General features: G+C 43.4%; 1 protein-coding gene across 8 annotated transcripts in view; it reads left to right on the top strand.

The window, feature by feature from the left end:
- LOC130182078 (unconventional myosin-XVIIIa-like) overlaps window positions 1-17,047 on the top strand; it is a 59,497-nt gene that overhangs the window by 7,376 nt on the left and 35,074 nt on the right. For 4 of the 8 annotated variants that reach the window (XM_056396637.1, XM_056396636.1, XM_056396630.1 and 1 more), the window contains exons 3-13: window positions 10,330-10,417; window positions 10,767-10,873; window positions 10,960-11,136; window positions 11,261-11,471; window positions 11,572-11,714; window positions 11,910-12,010; window positions 12,157-12,220; window positions 12,583-12,727; window positions 15,201-15,371; window positions 16,221-16,311; window positions 16,754-16,946. In XM_056396637.1, coding sequence (XP_056252612.1) covers window positions 10,330-10,417; window positions 10,767-10,873; window positions 10,960-11,136; window positions 11,261-11,471; window positions 11,572-11,714; window positions 11,910-12,010; window positions 12,157-12,220; window positions 12,583-12,727; window positions 15,201-15,371; window positions 16,221-16,311; window positions 16,754-16,946 — 1,491 coding nt within the window. Of the gene's footprint in view, window positions 1-3,528; window positions 3,659-3,846; window positions 3,966-4,702; window positions 4,727-4,825; window positions 6,122-8,003; window positions 8,094-8,298; window positions 8,371-9,788; window positions 9,849-10,329; window positions 10,418-10,766; window positions 10,874-10,959; window positions 11,137-11,260; window positions 11,472-11,571; window positions 11,715-11,909; window positions 12,011-12,156; window positions 12,221-12,582; window positions 12,728-15,200; window positions 15,372-16,220; window positions 16,312-16,753; window positions 16,947-17,047 lie in introns of those variants that run through there. The other 4 variants (XM_056396632.1, XM_056396634.1, XM_056396635.1 and 1 more) reach the window with 4 other exon arrangements.

Below are 17,047 nucleotides of genomic sequence, written 5' to 3'. Positions count from 1 at the left end.
AAGCCTGTGGAGATTGTTTGAGGTGTGTGCTCTCTGAGTGCCCCTCTGGGTTGTTGGTTTGTCAGCAGGATTATACAAAATGTACAGAACCAATTTGTTTTGGTAATATTTGGGTGCTGATCCGTTTAAAGGGTGGATCTAGGATTTTTTTATTACTGTCCTGAACATTGAGGAATAAAGATCCGGACATATTCATGATGTTGAGATCTGTGACTTTGTACAGTTAGGTGCAGATCCACGTATTAATCAGGTCTGACAGGGGTTAGGGCGACCCTAACCCCTGGGTGACCCTAACCCCTGGGTGACCCTAACCCTAACCCCATGTGAAGGACTGTTTGGCCTGGCCTGGCTCTAGTAAATGCTGGTCGATTTTTCAGAGCTTTCAGTTTCTTTCCTGATTGACTGTGAGCTCTTCACCATACACACTTGTTTCATAGCACTCGCTCAGTCCTCCACTGACTGATTTGAATCTGTCTCACTTTTAATAAGGGGAGGATTTGAGGACTTAAAGCTCAAAACAAACAAAACCAGTCTGGGTGGGAACTTATGGAGGGTTGTGTAATCCTGTGCAAACAAGGTGCAAAAACCATGTGCCCCTACCATACATCTGTTTATGTACAGGAACCCTGCTGTACTGTTCATATGTGAGCAGGTGTACACCGTGTTAGCAGGTCTGTGATCCTCCTCTCTCTCTCTCTCTCTCTCTCTCTCTCTGTATATAAATCAGAGGTGCCATCGATGTTCATGTGCCTTGAACAGGACAGTTCAACAGCAACACCTATATAAACTGATCTCTGCCTTTTCAGTCTGAACATTGTGATTGTGTAGTTCATCAAAAGTCAGTCACCCTCCATGCAGCAGCACTTCTCCATCTTGAAAACAGAGAGTGGATGTCAGTGTGGCCTGTGACTGACTGATGCTGCCAAATGTTTCATGTAATATCCCTGCATCACTTATCTCTCCATACATTTCCTGTCTCTGTGCAGACCAGACACAGTTTCATCATTAGGAAATTAGCAAATTGGTTCATCCACCGCTCCACCCCTCCACCCCACACCATCCAAGCTGCCCATTTAAATGACGTCATCCTCATTTCCAGGCTGGAGTTGCCTCTGTAGCAGAGAGCATTAGGTGAATTAGAAAGAGGTGGGGCTTCACTTAAGATGTTATTTTTCCTTCCCTCTCTTCTTTACATAAATATTTCATAATTTAATACTTTGACACAAGTGTCTGGCCTCCATCCTTGTCTCTGATCTAATGTTGTCAGCTGAAGTGAGGATCTGTGGCTGAGGATCTCAGGCGCTCATACTCGACATTCTTGGGTGTGTCACTGATGGCATGTCTGTCAGTCAATGACACATAGACACTCACCAGACACACCCTCAGTGTCAGTCATGAGGAAGGACTATTTTAATGGTGTATCATTATGTGTTTCATAATGCTTTGATCACTGTCACATATACATATATATATTATTTGGTGGAGAGGATGAACTGTGCTGTTAGTATTTGTTGGTGCCTTCGTCATCGTCACAGCCAGCATCATCCCTGGTGTCTGTTTAAGTTGGAGATTGTCTTTGTCTGTTACATGAGTCCATTTGTATTTTCTGCTTCCATCTAATCACAGGAAGTACAGGTGAGCACACACCTGAGTGAAGTCTCTGCTTGTGCATCATGTCCACACGTCCTACTTTCAGGGAGAAGTTCTGATTTTCAGGCCTATTTACTATAAGTGAATAAAATCTGGGTCACATCCTGGAGTTTTAAGGGGACGCCAGAGTGTGATCCCATGATTCATTGCTGCTCCCAAAGCAATGCACGCTGGTCAAATGTCTCTTGTGATTTCTGTATTCTCTGGAGAATACACAGAACGGAAATCTAATCTGAAATGTTGAGCTTCTCTCAATAACTTTCATACTTTTATTTCATGATTAAACAAAAGAAGTTGGTGACGCTTTAAGATGATTGTTTTTCAGATTTTGCAGTTGTGTCTTCAGCTTTTCTTAGTTTATCTTTGTTTGTTTTGTCTGATTTAACTTTTCAATTGTCAGAAACAGCACCAAAGACAAAGAGTCATGAAAACGTGTATGTCAGAATATAATATCAGAATAATTTGTTGTTAAACTCTTGTTTACGATACACAACATGATTGGAACAGATTTCATATTATGGGAGATTTAAGCGGGTCAGAATCACAGTGTTTACAGTGTATAGAGTCCTTAATCTTTGTCTGCACTAACCATGTGTCGACAACAGTCGACGTGCTGCTGTGTCCCAGTAACTGACTCTGGGGATTAGCAGACTGTGACAGAGGGACCAGCTCGGCTCGGTGTTCGGGCTGCATCTTGCTTAGTATCATGTGAACTGTGAAGAATACATGACTTCAGATATCAGATTGTAGATTTGTGTTTGTTTTTAGAAAAGCTCTATTTTTTACACATTTCAATGTCACAGGTGCATTTGGCTCTGGTGGTTCTGGATAAAACAGTTAAACAGACATCTTGCTGTCACTGTCACTGAGCCGGTTGTTTGATGGATGAAACTCTTAATGAGGGAGGGGAAGGTTGGATTAGTTCATCCCTGCCCAGTCAAGCCTGTTGCAACATTTCCGTGTTTGTGACTCCACTCCCGGGACCGCTGAGCTGAATGCCTTCCTGCAGGCCACTCACCCTGACATGTGCTTCTACCTAACTGGTTTTACAGCAATGCAGTTATGACAGCGCTTTCATTTGAAGCTGAGTAAAGAAACCTTTTGTTTTAACTAAGACAGAAGTATCATTTTAATATTCTGTGTCATTGCAAAACGTTATAAATCCCGATTTACACTTGACTACAGATACACATGAAAGCAGTGTTATTTGTTGTATGGTAGTCCTCTGCCTGGTGCTACGTTCTTGTAAGTATTAACCAGAGAACAATACAACATCTTGAATTTAGGTCAGTAGTGCACCGGAGAAGAAGCTTGTGTGGCATACAGAAAACAAATAGATAGTTTAGTAGCTCCCTCTTGTGGTTAAAACAAATATTGGAGACATGCTGTGGCCTTAGATAAACACGTCTATACTCTAGTATTTCTGTGTGTGCATGAAGTGCATGGAGGGAAAATGGACACTTTTCATACTCATCCTGTGATTGTGGAGGAGATGGAAGATTAAATGAGCTTTGATTCAGTTTGAAATCTGTTCTGAGCAGAACATCGATACTTAGCGCTGAGCTGGTCAGAGGATCGTTGTATCATCTCTCTATTCTGCTCTAAATTGCCTTCCTGTAGTGTTTGTGTTCCCCTCAAGTAAAAGTTTTTGTGTAGCACCTGATGAGAAACTGCCTCTGATTCCCTGTCACCAGGAGCAGAGAGGGGAAAGGAGAAGTGGCAGTGGTAATTGATGTGGTTATGCAAATTCTATTAATAGCCCCTGTGTATATCAGCAGCTGTCCCTCTTCTTTCTCCCTGCCCAGCCCCTCTCATATTACCCTCCTCCACCTCTCAGACCACAGCTTTACCATGCTGTGCTGACTGTGACACCGCCCCTGAAGTCCCACTCACTCAGGACTAGTGAGTGTGTCTCTCTGCAGACCCAGGCCCGACCTGCCTTTGGCCCTGACCGCGCTGCTCCAGTGACAGAGTGAGGATTGGAAGGTTTACCAGGCCTGGAGAGAAGGTAATGGGCTCGGCCTCTGGTGGACGGTGTGTGTGTGTGTGAGCAGTGTGATCTGCTCGTGGTGTACATACTCTGCTTACCAGCTCCATTTGGGCACTGATGGCGTCTCAGAGTGGCCTCCTTTGCTGCTCAAACTATTTATAGGAGCGACTGATGAAAGCGGGGCCAGAGATGGTGAAACATGTTGCTGCGCACTTCACTTTGCTCACTGAGTAAAAGGCCCATTTTGACCTGAGGCTGTTAATGAAGAGTGATGACGGGCGTCTGATCAAGTGGCATGTTTGACGGTCGTTAAATGTATTGATGTGTACGATGTTTTATCCCTCTCTCCATCGATCATTTACATGACTGACTTTAATGTTTTTGCTCTCTGAGTTGTGTTGTGTCATGTTTTCTGATTGAATCACTAGCGTTGTATGTAACACTGTTGTGTGCTGATTGAGGTGACGGGCAGGTCTTAATGCACAGTTATAATAACAGCCGCATGTAATTAATAACACTGATTGTGAGTAAAGACTCTTGTTTGCAGTGAAGGTCTCACCAGAGCTTCGTCTCCATGTTTCACTCTTGTCTGTTGTTGTGTGAAGAAACCATCAAACCACGTATTTCACTCTGTTGTTCATGTGTTCTGTTCTCAGTGCTGCATGGTCCCTCTGCCCTATCGGTGTTTGACCTGTTGTGTGCAGAAAGTTCACAGCATCCCACCGCTCACCCCTAAATTCCCGCTCTTCGTCGCTCTGCACAGTCCATCCTCCTCTTCCTGGCTGTCTCTTGTTTCTTTCTCTCATCATTCCATATATTTATTCTCCTTGCCGCCCAGCTTGTTCCATGACTTCTGGCCAGTCACCATGGCATACAAATCACGCTTTTCATTCTGGGAGCAAAAGGGAAGTCTTGCTTTTCTGGATTTTCTTTTTGCCTTACAGTTTGTATCTGCATCTTGTTGCTTGTTAATTTTTTGAAATGCTCCTTTCATGTTGATGGAGAAAAACCTTGGTCTGAATCTCTGGTTTGATTTTTTTTGTGTTGCTTTTTATTGTGTAGGTTAAAGTTGAGAACAAGCCAGATGTAAGTGTTGACTCACCTGCATGTGTTTGAATAGTCTTTCATACAAACTGTTGTTAAGCTTCATAATGATCAATGAAGTGTAGGTTGAAAATTTTTGCAAAGCCAAAAAAAAGAAAAAGTGTATGTGATGCATGGTTTATATCCATGTTTACTCTGTAGTCGTCCTCTCTGTCTTTGTGGCTGTCGATCAGCAGAATACTGTGAAACAATGACAGATGTATCACACAGACCCACTCATAAAAACATTGGTCCATACTCCTCCTAGTGGCTTAAAACTCCACAAGGTACCTTTCATTTTATTTCTGAATAAACCCATTACAAGGTCTGGATGCGCTCAACTCATTAAACTCAGACCACCTAAGACCTGTCTCAGGCCGTTTGTCAATAAGCTCCAGTGTTAAAATTCAAGCAATCAGATTGCATACACTAACCCGAGTGGTTGCACACGTGAGCTTTAGTGAGAGTTTTAAGAAACACAAATAGAAATACAGAAGTTGATATGAAGCCATTTTGGATAACCTTCTGTGCATAGTTTCTGAGCCCAGAACCAGCTGCTGACATCTTCCACATCAGCTACAGTGTGGGAATAATCTGCCGTCCTCTGTTTGTATCCAGTCTGATGTAGATAGTAGTCAGCCGCAGGCAGTCACTACACCTGGGCAGGACACAGGAAGTGGTCCACAGTCAACTGCATCAACAGCCGAAGCTTCCTGTAGTAACGCTGCCATGGGCGGATCGGACACCCCCGGTGAGGAGCAGAGTTCTGGTGGTAAAAAGGTGGTGAGGATTGTAAGAAGAGTTGTTAGACGTGTGGTTCCCTCCGGGACGGAGGAGCAGAACCAGCCCGCTGGTCCTGAGGCTGCCAGGCCTGTACCCAAACCCACTAAAGCTGCTGGGGAGGACAAGGATGACATCTCCAGGGGCCTGACCAGCCTAATGGGCAGAAGTCGCACCAAGGAGCACCGGCCTCGCACCCGCACCCAGGACCGCAAGGAGGACCTGAAAGAAGAGGAGAAAGAACAAGTGGAGGAAGAGGAGGAAAAACCTACAGGGGAAAAAACAGAGGAGGTCGAATCCACACCTGCGCCTACACCTATGTCACCACCAAACCCTGCTCCACCAAAGTCTAACCCCCTCACCACTCCAGGTGGATTCATCCCTCCACCCAAACCGGACCCTTTGGCCCCGCCTGCTGGTTTTGTCCCTGTCTCCAGACAGAATCTCTTGAGTCCTCCGCCTGGTTTCATTCCTGCCAGAAAATCCAGTCCTCTGCCGCCAAAACAGAATCCCCTTGCAAGACCTCCAGGATTCATCCACGTCCCAAAGACAGACCCCCTGGCTCCCCCCGCAGGGTTCATCCCAAAGCCTCGTACATTCGCTGTAAAGAAACCGGAGGTACTGAGTGAAAGGAGAAGTGCATGTTCACTAACCTCAGGGTGGAGCATGCTGTGTGACACTACACTTCACATCCCTGACACCTCATGATGTGACTGTCTTCAACTACAGCGTAGATGGTGACATTTTATTACAGCTGGTATTATAAATCAGGGACATCTAATCTTTGTTTGTTGTTGGATAAAATGAATGGAACTTTACACTTTCTCTAAAGCACAAGTTGCTCTTTGATTTCTGACAAAAACGAGTCTTGATCTAATGAAGCTGCCCTGAACAAGTGAAGCGAAGCAGGGAACATGTAGCAGCTCATGATCAGACGTCATCAGTGGGTATAAGGCTGTGCTTGTGGCCCACACTCTGCTAGTCCGGTCAGTAGGAGTTGTCTATGAGCACTGAACTGGGACTCATTACTGCCACTTTCTGCAGACGGAGCTTTGAAGCTGTGCTCTGTCTGCTGCAGTGTGGACCACTGAGGCAGGAGCTTCATGTTTTCAAAGAAAGGAATCAGGATGAGGATAAAATAATATTTTTATAGACTGAACATCAGTAGTTATTTTCAGTTAAACATTGTTTTCCTCATAACAGTTGATCAGAGAACCAGAATCCCACTTCGTCACGTCACCATGTGTCGCTTGTAGCTGATACATGGATGATTAAATTCAGCTTCAGCTGAATATGAAGTGTTTATGCTTGAACTTACAGAACGAAACCTTTTGTCTCCCCAGACAACATCATGATTGGTGCTGTATTTAGCTTCTTTGGCGTTCTGTCTGAAATGTTATCAGCAGATGTGAGGTGAGATCAGAACAGCTGGGTGTTTGGAAAGAGAGCCAGGGATTTGATTTTAGAGATATGTGCATTTTTGCTGCTTTGAGGAGAGATTCAGGTTTTAGATACTAAGAGCAGGATCAAGATGTCAGCTGAGACCACTTAAAGTGGACCCCACTGAACATTTGTGTGTGACTCAGCATTCCTGGAGGTCTGTGCCGCCTACTTATTTCAGCTCTCACATAGTGACGTACCAACAGACTGTGACAAAAAGCATATTTCTGTTGTTGACATCAGCCGTTACCTTTAAACACAACTGAATTATCTCTGGAGAAAATCAGTCTGTCGTAATGTGTTTTGTTGAAGTTTGATGAATTCTGACTTTAAGCATATTACATACAGTTTGAGATTAACACTGTAATGTACATGGCTTTACTGTCATCTAAAAATACAAATAGATAATGATTTAAACAGTTTTTAGCAGCACTTGAAAGATAACTAATAAGAACCAAACTAGAATTATTGTTATTATTAAAGTGCGGCAGCTGCAGACAACCACAAACCGAAGCTGTAGAAGTTTTGATGGTTTAAATTCAGGTGCTGGTCTCAGATTCCTTGGATGTAGTTCCTTGTTAGAAGATAGATAGATGCTCTATTTATCCCCTAGGGGAGGTTCATGTGTCGATTAGCTCATTGTTGATGGTCATAATAATAATAATAATAATAATAATAATAATAATAATAATAATTATAACAGTTGATCATAAATAAACAATAATAATTAGATTATTAGATTAGAATTAGATTTTGTTGTACGACAGTTCAACACTAAATTCCTTGTTTAATTAGTTTAAAAAAAAAATCATTGTAGCTTAAATAAGTATTGACAGCCACAGACATTATTATTTTGCGGCAGCGCTAAATGATCCAGTTTCTTTATTAATTTTACTCACTCATTTCCTGATTGGATTAACTGGAAAATGTAATTATTAGGATCAATTGTCGGTTGTATCGATCATCAATCAATCACGCTCATCGAAATCTTCCCATGTTAATTCCGTCTCTGTTTCTGTGTGTCTGTGTGTTTGTGAATATTTACATTCACTGTGTAAAGGTGAAGGAGACATCTTGTCCCCCCGTGGTCCTCACTGGTAAGCCGTCTCTTGTCGTTCTGCCCCAGGCCCAGTCTGCACCCAAACAACAGGTGTGTCTTTATCTTCCCGCAGAGCTGCACGCAACAGTGTGTTCCTCACATTCAAAAGCATGACATGTTTTTTCACAGCATGCTTGTAAGTGCTGGTTCAGTGTTCAGTTTGTCTGAAGTGGACAATCAGAGCAGTCACCTGTGGATCACTGACTTTACCTTTCTTCACTCATTTGCAATTTCCGGCCCCGATATGCAACCGTAGGTCCCAGAGCTGATCCCGTCCGAGGAGGATTACAAGCGTGTGAAGAGGATCTTCACCGTCAACGGCAGCGATGTAACATGTCTCTCCCTCAGTTTGTCTGGTTTGCACCTTCCATGCTTTACCAACCCTGTGACCAGCCTGAGTCAAGTGCTTGCATCCCCAGATAGAGGAACTGTGTGGGGCTGTCCCATGCTGTCCCCTCTGCCTTAGGTTTCAGTTACAGGGTCCCCTGTTGGGCTGTTGGCCACGCATTGTGAAATCTGACGCTTTGAGAGCTCAGAGAGGATTTCTCTGACTCACAAGTTACAGAGTCACTTCATGAGAAAATAAGCCTTCTGGAAATATCAGAATAACTTGAATGTTTATAAAATACTGAGGAGGAAAATATCTGTGGATAGTTTGATAAATCTCCAGCTGTGGACCCATGAATGGTGTATGGATGAAACTTTCTATGTGACTTATTAGTAACATGTTTTTATTTCAGAAAAGAAAACAGCATGAATTCTTTGCCTGTTGCAGTTGACTGTTACACCTCTGATGATGGATTTACACAGCTTTAGTGACAGATTTAGCTCCTCCTGCTTCTCCTTTTCCACTCTATAGTTTTAATTTCTTTATTTCTGTCAGGTGGAGAGGAGCACACAGCATCTTGTGATTACTTTGGCAGTGTCTGGTTACTTGTTGTTATTGTTATTCCTTCTCCTCACTCTTGTCTCTCGTTGTCTTAAATGATGTCCCATGTCTCTGCCTTTCCTTTTCTGCGGGTCATTGGATCCTGGCTTGCCGCTGTCCTCTTTGCTGTTTGCATGGCTAGCGTGCCAGAGGCCACAAATCCTCTCAGGTACAGGCTGCTCAACCGTGAGTTCTGCGTACTCCCTCGCCTGTGGAGAGCTGGAATCTATGCTTGTTCTCCTCTATTGACCCCTCTCTGCCCTATTTTGTCTGTGCCTGCTCGTCTTTGTCCCGCGCTGCTCTTTGAGGTTCAGTCTTTCAGACTGTAGCGAAGTGATCCAGTATCTTTGTATATTATATTATTCTAACCATTGATCTCTATGGTTAGATTCATGAGAATTGACTGTTACATTACATCACAGGAGTGCACACTTGGCTGCATGGTGTCTGGCTTTTCTACCTTACTGTGCTACCGATCTTGTTAAGTGTGAATTTTGTGCCCATAGACCAACACACTGTACTTTAATGCACTTTGTAATCCCTGCTCATTAATGCATTAGTGTTCTAATTCTTTTATGGTGAATTTCTTGAACGCCTCACTCACGCGACGGCTGCTTGACTGACTTTGACCTGAGACGACAGCTGGTGTTCTCGCTGCAGTGCTCTCTGTCACGTTTTTCACTCATTACATTTTTTCACCTTGCCCATAATTTGCATGTCCTCGATTGAGAGCTTGGAAACTGCAACGTTTAGCTGTCGAATCCATCACTAAACAAAGGCTGACGTCTCCGCTGACTTCTGCTTCCTCCCTTCTCCAGTCCAAGCTGGTTGAAGACCCTGTGGCCATCCTCCAGGCAGCGCACTCCGCTGCAGCGAAGGTCTGGCCATGGCGACACCTGACTGTAGTTGTGTTTGTGTCCCTCTCATGTTTCACAGTGGTGTGTGTGTGTTTTGTGGTTTTCGTGTGTGATGAACTGGTGAAGGGGATGGGAGGATGGTCCAGCAGTTAGTGACTTAATCCCAGCACCAAGAAAGTCCAGGATTCATCTTCCCTGTGGCTCTACCTGTTGAAGTAGATCGACTCAACAGTTAACACATCTCAAACACAGGGAGAAAGTACAAAAGCACTTGTCCAATCTTTATTATGCTGTATTTAAAGTAGTTTACTGTATTTCTGTGCAGTCCTCCAAAACTTGTGTTTTTGTGTGTGTCTGTGTGGGTGTGTTGTGCTTGGCGTTGAAGTTTGATCATAGTCATTATGAGTTTTCTGGTGTGATAATAAAACAGTGGTATTCTTGAATGTGTAAAGGTCAGTTTATACAGTTTGATCTGGCACTGACTGTTGATCTGCTCTAACAGGGAAAGACTGAGGAGCAGATCACAGCAGAGAGAGCCTGGTATAACACCGACAAAGTATGGCTCGTCCACAAGGATGGATTTTCTTTGGGTTAGTAAAAACTTCTTTTTCTCTGTTTCTAAAGTGAATTCTCCACAGTGTCTTTGCAGCGCTGCTGTCTGACATGTGATTGAAAGACTATAGACGTGGGTGTCTGAAGCAGACAGAATGATTTTGACGTTAAAAGAGAGCACCTGAATAATCTACTCCATTTTACCTAGGGCTGTGTGTAATTAGATTAACCACGTTTTAACACTGAATGCTTGTTTAGTTTTAATAAAGCTTAGACGTTATTAAAATGGATACAGCTGCCACACATTATCAGACATGTAAGATAAGATGCACTCAGGGTGAGATGGCATGTCATGATAAATTAACTCAACACTTTGTGGCGATGCAGCAACTCTCCTGAAGACAGAGGCAGGCAGTCTGCCAGAGGGGAAGGTGAAAATCCGCCTGGAGAGTGACGGATCTTTATTGGATGTGGATGAAGACGATGTAGAGAAGGTATTTAATCATCAGCTCAACTCTGAACCTCATCAGTTACCAATGGCTCTGCTCGAGTGCGAGTGACCTTTGACTCTGACCTCTAGGCAAACCCTCCAATGTTCGACCGAGTTGAGGACCTGGCCTCTCTGCAGTATCTGAACGAGTCGAGTGTGATGCACTCTCTGCGGCAGCGGTACGGCGGCAACCTGGTGCACACCCACGCTGGGCCGAACATGGTGGTCATTAACCCCATTAGTGCCCCCTCAATGTACTCTGAGAAGGTAGGCTGCAGCCTGTGCATATACTGACACATCTCCTGCAGAATATGAGAGCGGAGAATAAACCTACAGAGATAGTCACTGTGTATAACCACTCCCCTCCTCCACTGTCCCTTTGTCTTTCCAGGTAATGCAAATGTTCAAGGGCTGCAGGAGGGAGGACACTGCCCCTCACATTTACAGCATGGCGCAGTCTGCCTATAGAAACCTCCTGACAACTCGCCAGGATCAGTCCATTGTGTTGCTGGGTAAGAGCGGCAGTGGCAAGACCACCAACTGTCAACACATCATCCAGTACCTGATTACCATCGCTGGCAGCACCAACAAAACCTTCTCCAGTAGGTTTGAAAGGATCCAAACACTAAATAAGAAGAATAAAAATTGACTGCATGTTGTTGTGAGCTCCTACAAATGTCTGTGTGTGTTTGTGGTCTGCAGCAGAGAAATGGCAGGCAGTCTACACTGTTCTGGAGGCGTTTGGAAATGCCTCCACCTGTATGAACGGGAACGCTAGTCGCTTCTCTCATATTGTTTCCTTGGACTTCGACCAGGCGGGTCTGGTGACCTCAGCCTCTATCCAGGTACAACTAACCACATATTTAGCTCTTTAAATCACTGGTACTGCTTCACCAAATCTCCCACTCCTATCATCTTTGATCTCAAGACAGAGTGTCGTGAACTCGTATAGATTTTCTCCAGCAGGCTTTGTTATTTGTTAACTTTGACTTCCACTGTCTATAATGAATGATCTTGTCCGCTCTGCTCTGGCCTCACAGACCATGCTGCTGGAGAAGATGAGGGTGACCAGAAGACCAGAGGGAGAGTCCACTTTCAATGTCTTTTACTACCTGATGGCTGGAGTAGACAGCTCTCTCAGGTCAGGGTTAATACACTGATGTATTGCAATGATATCTAATGCTCCTTAATGCCTTTGGAGAATGGGGCTGATTTCCTTCCTAATTCTACTGATGCAGATGAAAACAGACATGAGAGATGTTGATGGCTTTTTTTGTTGTTCATCAGAACTGAGCTGCACCTCAACCACTTTGCTGAGAACAATGCTTTTGGAATCCTGCCTCAGACAAAGGTAAATAACACCTGTTAAATGTAGAAGGCCTGGATTGGAAACTGTGTCCTTTTATAAAGCTCAATGTCTAACGTGACTTTTATATTGATGCATGTTGTGTGTTGGTCCAGTAGTAGACTGTACATAGATAAAACAAATCACTTGATCAACAGCGGCCAGCTGTGTCACAGTTTACTGTTAACTTTACAACACATACAAACTGTACAAATGACAAAAGGTCAGAAATTGTATTTTGAAAGTTTTGCTTTTGAGATTTTTCAATGGTGTTTGAACTTATAATTTGATGTCTTACGTTAAGACATTTTATGATTGATAGCTCAGTAAGAATTTGATTTGATTATCATATATGTGCTGCCTGTCAGACTGAAGATAAGCAGCGCGCCTCCCAGCAGTTTTCTAAGCTCCAAGCAGCCATGAAGGTTCTGGGGATCAGTGGTGATGAGCAAAGAGCCTTCTGGCTCGTCCTCGGGGCCATTTACCATCTGGGAGCTGCCGGAGCTACTAAAGGTACGAGAGCCCCACCCACACACACACACACACACACACACACACACACACACACACACACACACACACACACACACACTACAGTACATGATGAAATCACCAAAGTGGTCTGAAATGACCTGTTAGCAGAAATCATTTTAATAACTCTGTGTAATATCTGAAATGTAAAGCCTGCTTTATGTCACTGTAGGTAACATCCTCTGTGTGATACAAGACAGCTGTAATTCAGATAACTGAATTATGCATTTGCACTTTAAAAGAGTCAGTGTGCAGGTTGTTGGACTCCTCCATCTCATTGATCTATAGCTCAAAATAAAAAATTTAGGCAGGAACATTTTGGGATCAGGGTGTGACGGGATTCATCGCCACAGATTCATCCTACAGCATCTGGTCTCCGTAGTTTGGGCTGCTGTTAGAGCTGACATAGATTTCTGTTGAAGCACAACCACAGAAAAATCAGTCTCATAGTGACATTAAGGTCTGACAAAGGTTCATCTGCAATAGAAGAATGCATCAGACAACCGAAGGCAACTGCTCTTAAACACAGGGATTTGTTCTGGTCTCTGAAGCTGTGAGTCTGATGAAACCTAACATCAGTCAGTCTGATTGTTTTTTTTTATTGTAGTTGTAAAGTAATAGATATGCCTCTCACAGAGCATTTGACTTTCATTTTAAAATTAGATATGTGCCATTTAAAAAGGCTGGAGCCGTGCAAAAGATTTTTATGATGGGTGAGTTTAGTATTAGTCATATTTTATTTCTAAATATGAAGGGCCCTTTGGCTTTTCAAGGATGGAATTATTTATGTTTTTCTAATAAATGTCTGTCCAAACAGAGATTTAAAAGTCGTTATTTATTCTAATCTAAAATGACTTCTTCTTCTTCTGCTGCTGCTGCAGAAGTTTGGATTCTCTGTATTTATTCATTTCAACTCTCTTCAGTGCAGAACTGATTGGCAGAGTCAAAGTCCAACTAAGGAATCTTCATCTACCTACAAAAATATTTTTATATGACTGACATTACAGTTAACCTGATGTGTAGTTTTCTGTGCTTTGGAAGCGGTTACCAAACACGGCGTATTAAAATAACATGCAACATGAAACACATGCGGACTGTGTTGTAGCAGTGGCAGCATCTCTGTATTTTCTGTTGTTGATATGTTTGTTCATTTTTCACTCTCAGCGCTGTAATTGCCAGTCACACTGCAGAATTGCTTGCCAAAGTATCTTCAGTGATTCCCTCCAGCTGGCTGCCAATCTTTCTGATGGCAGCGTAACACAATCCAGGAACAGTTTTTAAAATTTACAGCTATGAATATTGTCCTGCGCAGCATCTGCTGTTGGGAATACAGACCCTAAACAACTTTGTTCCGATCGGAAAATCACTGGTTGACTTGTGGACTCGGGATTCCTGTGGTTCCCATGAAGAAACAATGCCTGATGGGATAAAAGTTATGACCAAGAATTGACCTCAATTAAATTTTGTCTCGTGGTCTTGAAAATACTCCACGCCTTTAAAAAAATATGCTTCTGCTGCCAGGACTGAGTTTGTATTTTACCACACAATATAAAAAGTACATAAAGGCCGTTCACTGGCAGCTTCACAGTGAGACACAAGAGGGCAGCAATGGTCTCTAATCCAACAGAACTAATTAAAAGCACCAGCGGAAACAGCTCTGTGTGTGCTGTACTGTCAACACTTGTGTCTGGTTAGTGCAGTTATAAAAAGGCTTACCACACGTGTTGTACGTATGTAGTTTTTTGTCTGTGAGACTCATGAACTTCTTAATGATTTATTCAGTAATATTCAATTATATTGGAAAACCCAATTTCTTCTTTGATGTTTTACCAGAATTTAAATAGCTGTGGTGGCGAATATCTATCAAAGCAAATATTTAAATGTCTTTGCTTGTCTTCCCTCCATCCTGCTTATCATCATGAAGAGTGTGCAGGGCTTCTGCAGCGCTGATGAGACAGATAGAGCCCACTACTCTCTGTGTGAAATCCCTCAGGTTCTGTCTCATGTCTTAGAAGATACCACTTCATGGTGGATTAAAACGGAAGTTTGTGCTCATATCTGCATGTTTCCATCAGCAGCCAGTAGATTAAAGAGAAACTTGTCTTTTCTGACAGAGGTCTTTATGTAAATAAATTAATTGTGTCCCCACTAATGATAAGTTTTGCTTTCATTCTAAACATGATAAAATGGGCAATTATTACTTCAGCTTCAGACATTTTCTCAACATTAAACAATAGAAGCTTTTACTTGTAGATGCTGACTGTCTCTTTTTCAATATTCAAAGTATTTTCAGCATGCTTTTGGTTCTGTCCTCGCCAGCTGTGTCAGTGTCAGCTTGACCAGAGACATAATCCCGCACTGTCACAGACAGGATTGTCACAAAGCTACCAGGCTAGCCGTGTGCCTGCAGTAGTTGGCAGAAGGGCTAATGGACGTTTTCATGCATGTGTCTCAGCTGGCAGGAAACAATTTGCACGTCATGAGTGGGCCCAGAAGGCAGCCTACCTGCTGGGCTGCACCCTGGAGGAGCTCTCCTCCTCCATCTTCAAGCACCAGGCCAAGGGCACCCTGCCCAGAGCCAGCACCATCCGCCAGGCTTCTGACGAAAATGGCACAGCAGATGCAGGTACTCCACACACCACATTTACCAACAGACTCTTTCTTCTTCATTTCTCACAGCCCCCACACCCCCTCGTTTTCTCTTTGTCACTTTCACTCTGTTTGCGCACACACACATTCGCCTCTGCTCATCACCTGAGGGAAATTGCATGCTCTGGAGAAAGTAAAGCTTATCTTAGTAATGAATACCACAGCTTTACAATGGCTATTGACAGATAAGTGCACACACTATGTAAGGACAAGCAGTTTTGGTTCCACTCTTCATTCATTGTCCTTGAAATCATAATTGCCTCACATTGATTTTTCATACGTGCAGGTCTTCTGACTACCATCAGGACTGCGACATACTTTGAAGGGCAGGAGGATGCAGTTAAAACTCTATGACAGCAGGGATGGGCAGAGTTGACCTCCGTTTCACCTTCCCTCTATCTGCCCTCACACATGAGCATATAGTCATAGATGTGTGTGTGTGCGCGTACATGCACCCCCAAGCACCATAAACTCACTATTTTGTGTGATAGTGGACTGAATTAGGAGAACTTAACAGGTGGCCATTGCCGCCAGGCACAGACATGAGTATGAGCTGTTTGATCTGACCGATTCGGAAACACCTGAGTCCCTAAATGACTCTGCTTTACAGACACAATTTCAGACTCAGTTTGAATACTTTATGCCTTTGGGCATAATGTGCTCAAATGTACTAGTACATCCTTGTCGAAGCAAATTTACTGACTGTTGTTTCAGTCAAAAACAGAATGTCCTCTTCTCATTCTCCTGGTGTCATGTTGTTTGCAGATGAGATTGTTGCGAGCTGACTGTTTTTGATTGTTCTGTGTCTGACTGCTTCTCATACCAGGATCCAAGGCAACAGCCATGGAGTGTTTAGAAGCTGTAGCATCTGGGCTTTACTCTGAACTCTTCACTATCCTCATCTCTTTAATAAACCGGTTAGTATCTCAGTAGTTTAGTGAAGCTGTGTCAAATTGAGGACGTCATGGTTTTGGCTGCACCATTATCTAGTGGAAATGTGTGGATGCCTTGTGCTTTATGCATATTTCCTTTTAACTAATAATATTTGACATCTTGAGTAAAATTATATGATAAAATTTACATTACCATAATTTTGGGGGGTTTAATTGTAGGATTGTAATGGGTTGGATGGGTGGTTTAGGAAGATAAGAGTCTGTTTGTAATGTAGGAGTTGGATTTCAGTCGTAGGACAGACTTTGGATCATGTTTGGTGAAGGTTACAGTGAGGGATGTGGTGGAGAGAGCTAAGGTTAAAGCTAGGGGTTATATGCAGTGAATGTAATCAATATAACATTGTCTCAAAGTGCTAATGTTTGTGTGTACATGTGTGTTTGTGTGTGTGTGTCCTGGGTGCTTCAGGGCCTTGAAATCCAGCCAGAACTCCCTGTGCTCGCTGCTCATCGTGGACACACCAGGCTTTCAAAACCCCAGGCTGGCGAAGCGTGAGTGCGGCGCAACCTTTGAGGACCTCTGCCACAACTACACTCAGGAGCGTCTGCAAACCCTCTTCTACCAGCGCACCTTTGTTCAGGAGTTGGAGAGATACAAAGAAGTGAGGATATGTGAAGTGTTGTGCACTGGGCATACATGTGGCCTCATTCTCACTGTCTCTCCTCCCCCTGTATCTTTTGTCTGCTGCTTTCTCACCAATAT

The sequence above is a fragment of the Seriola aureovittata genome, chromosome 15 (assembly GCF_021018895.1).
Source record: "Seriola aureovittata isolate HTS-2021-v1 ecotype China chromosome 15, ASM2101889v1, whole genome shotgun sequence".
Lineage (NCBI taxonomy): Eukaryota > Metazoa > Chordata > Actinopteri > Carangiformes > Carangidae > Seriola > Seriola aureovittata.
The sequence above is the reverse complement of the archived record's forward strand: the minus strand, read 5'-3'. Positions and strand labels throughout refer to the sequence as shown.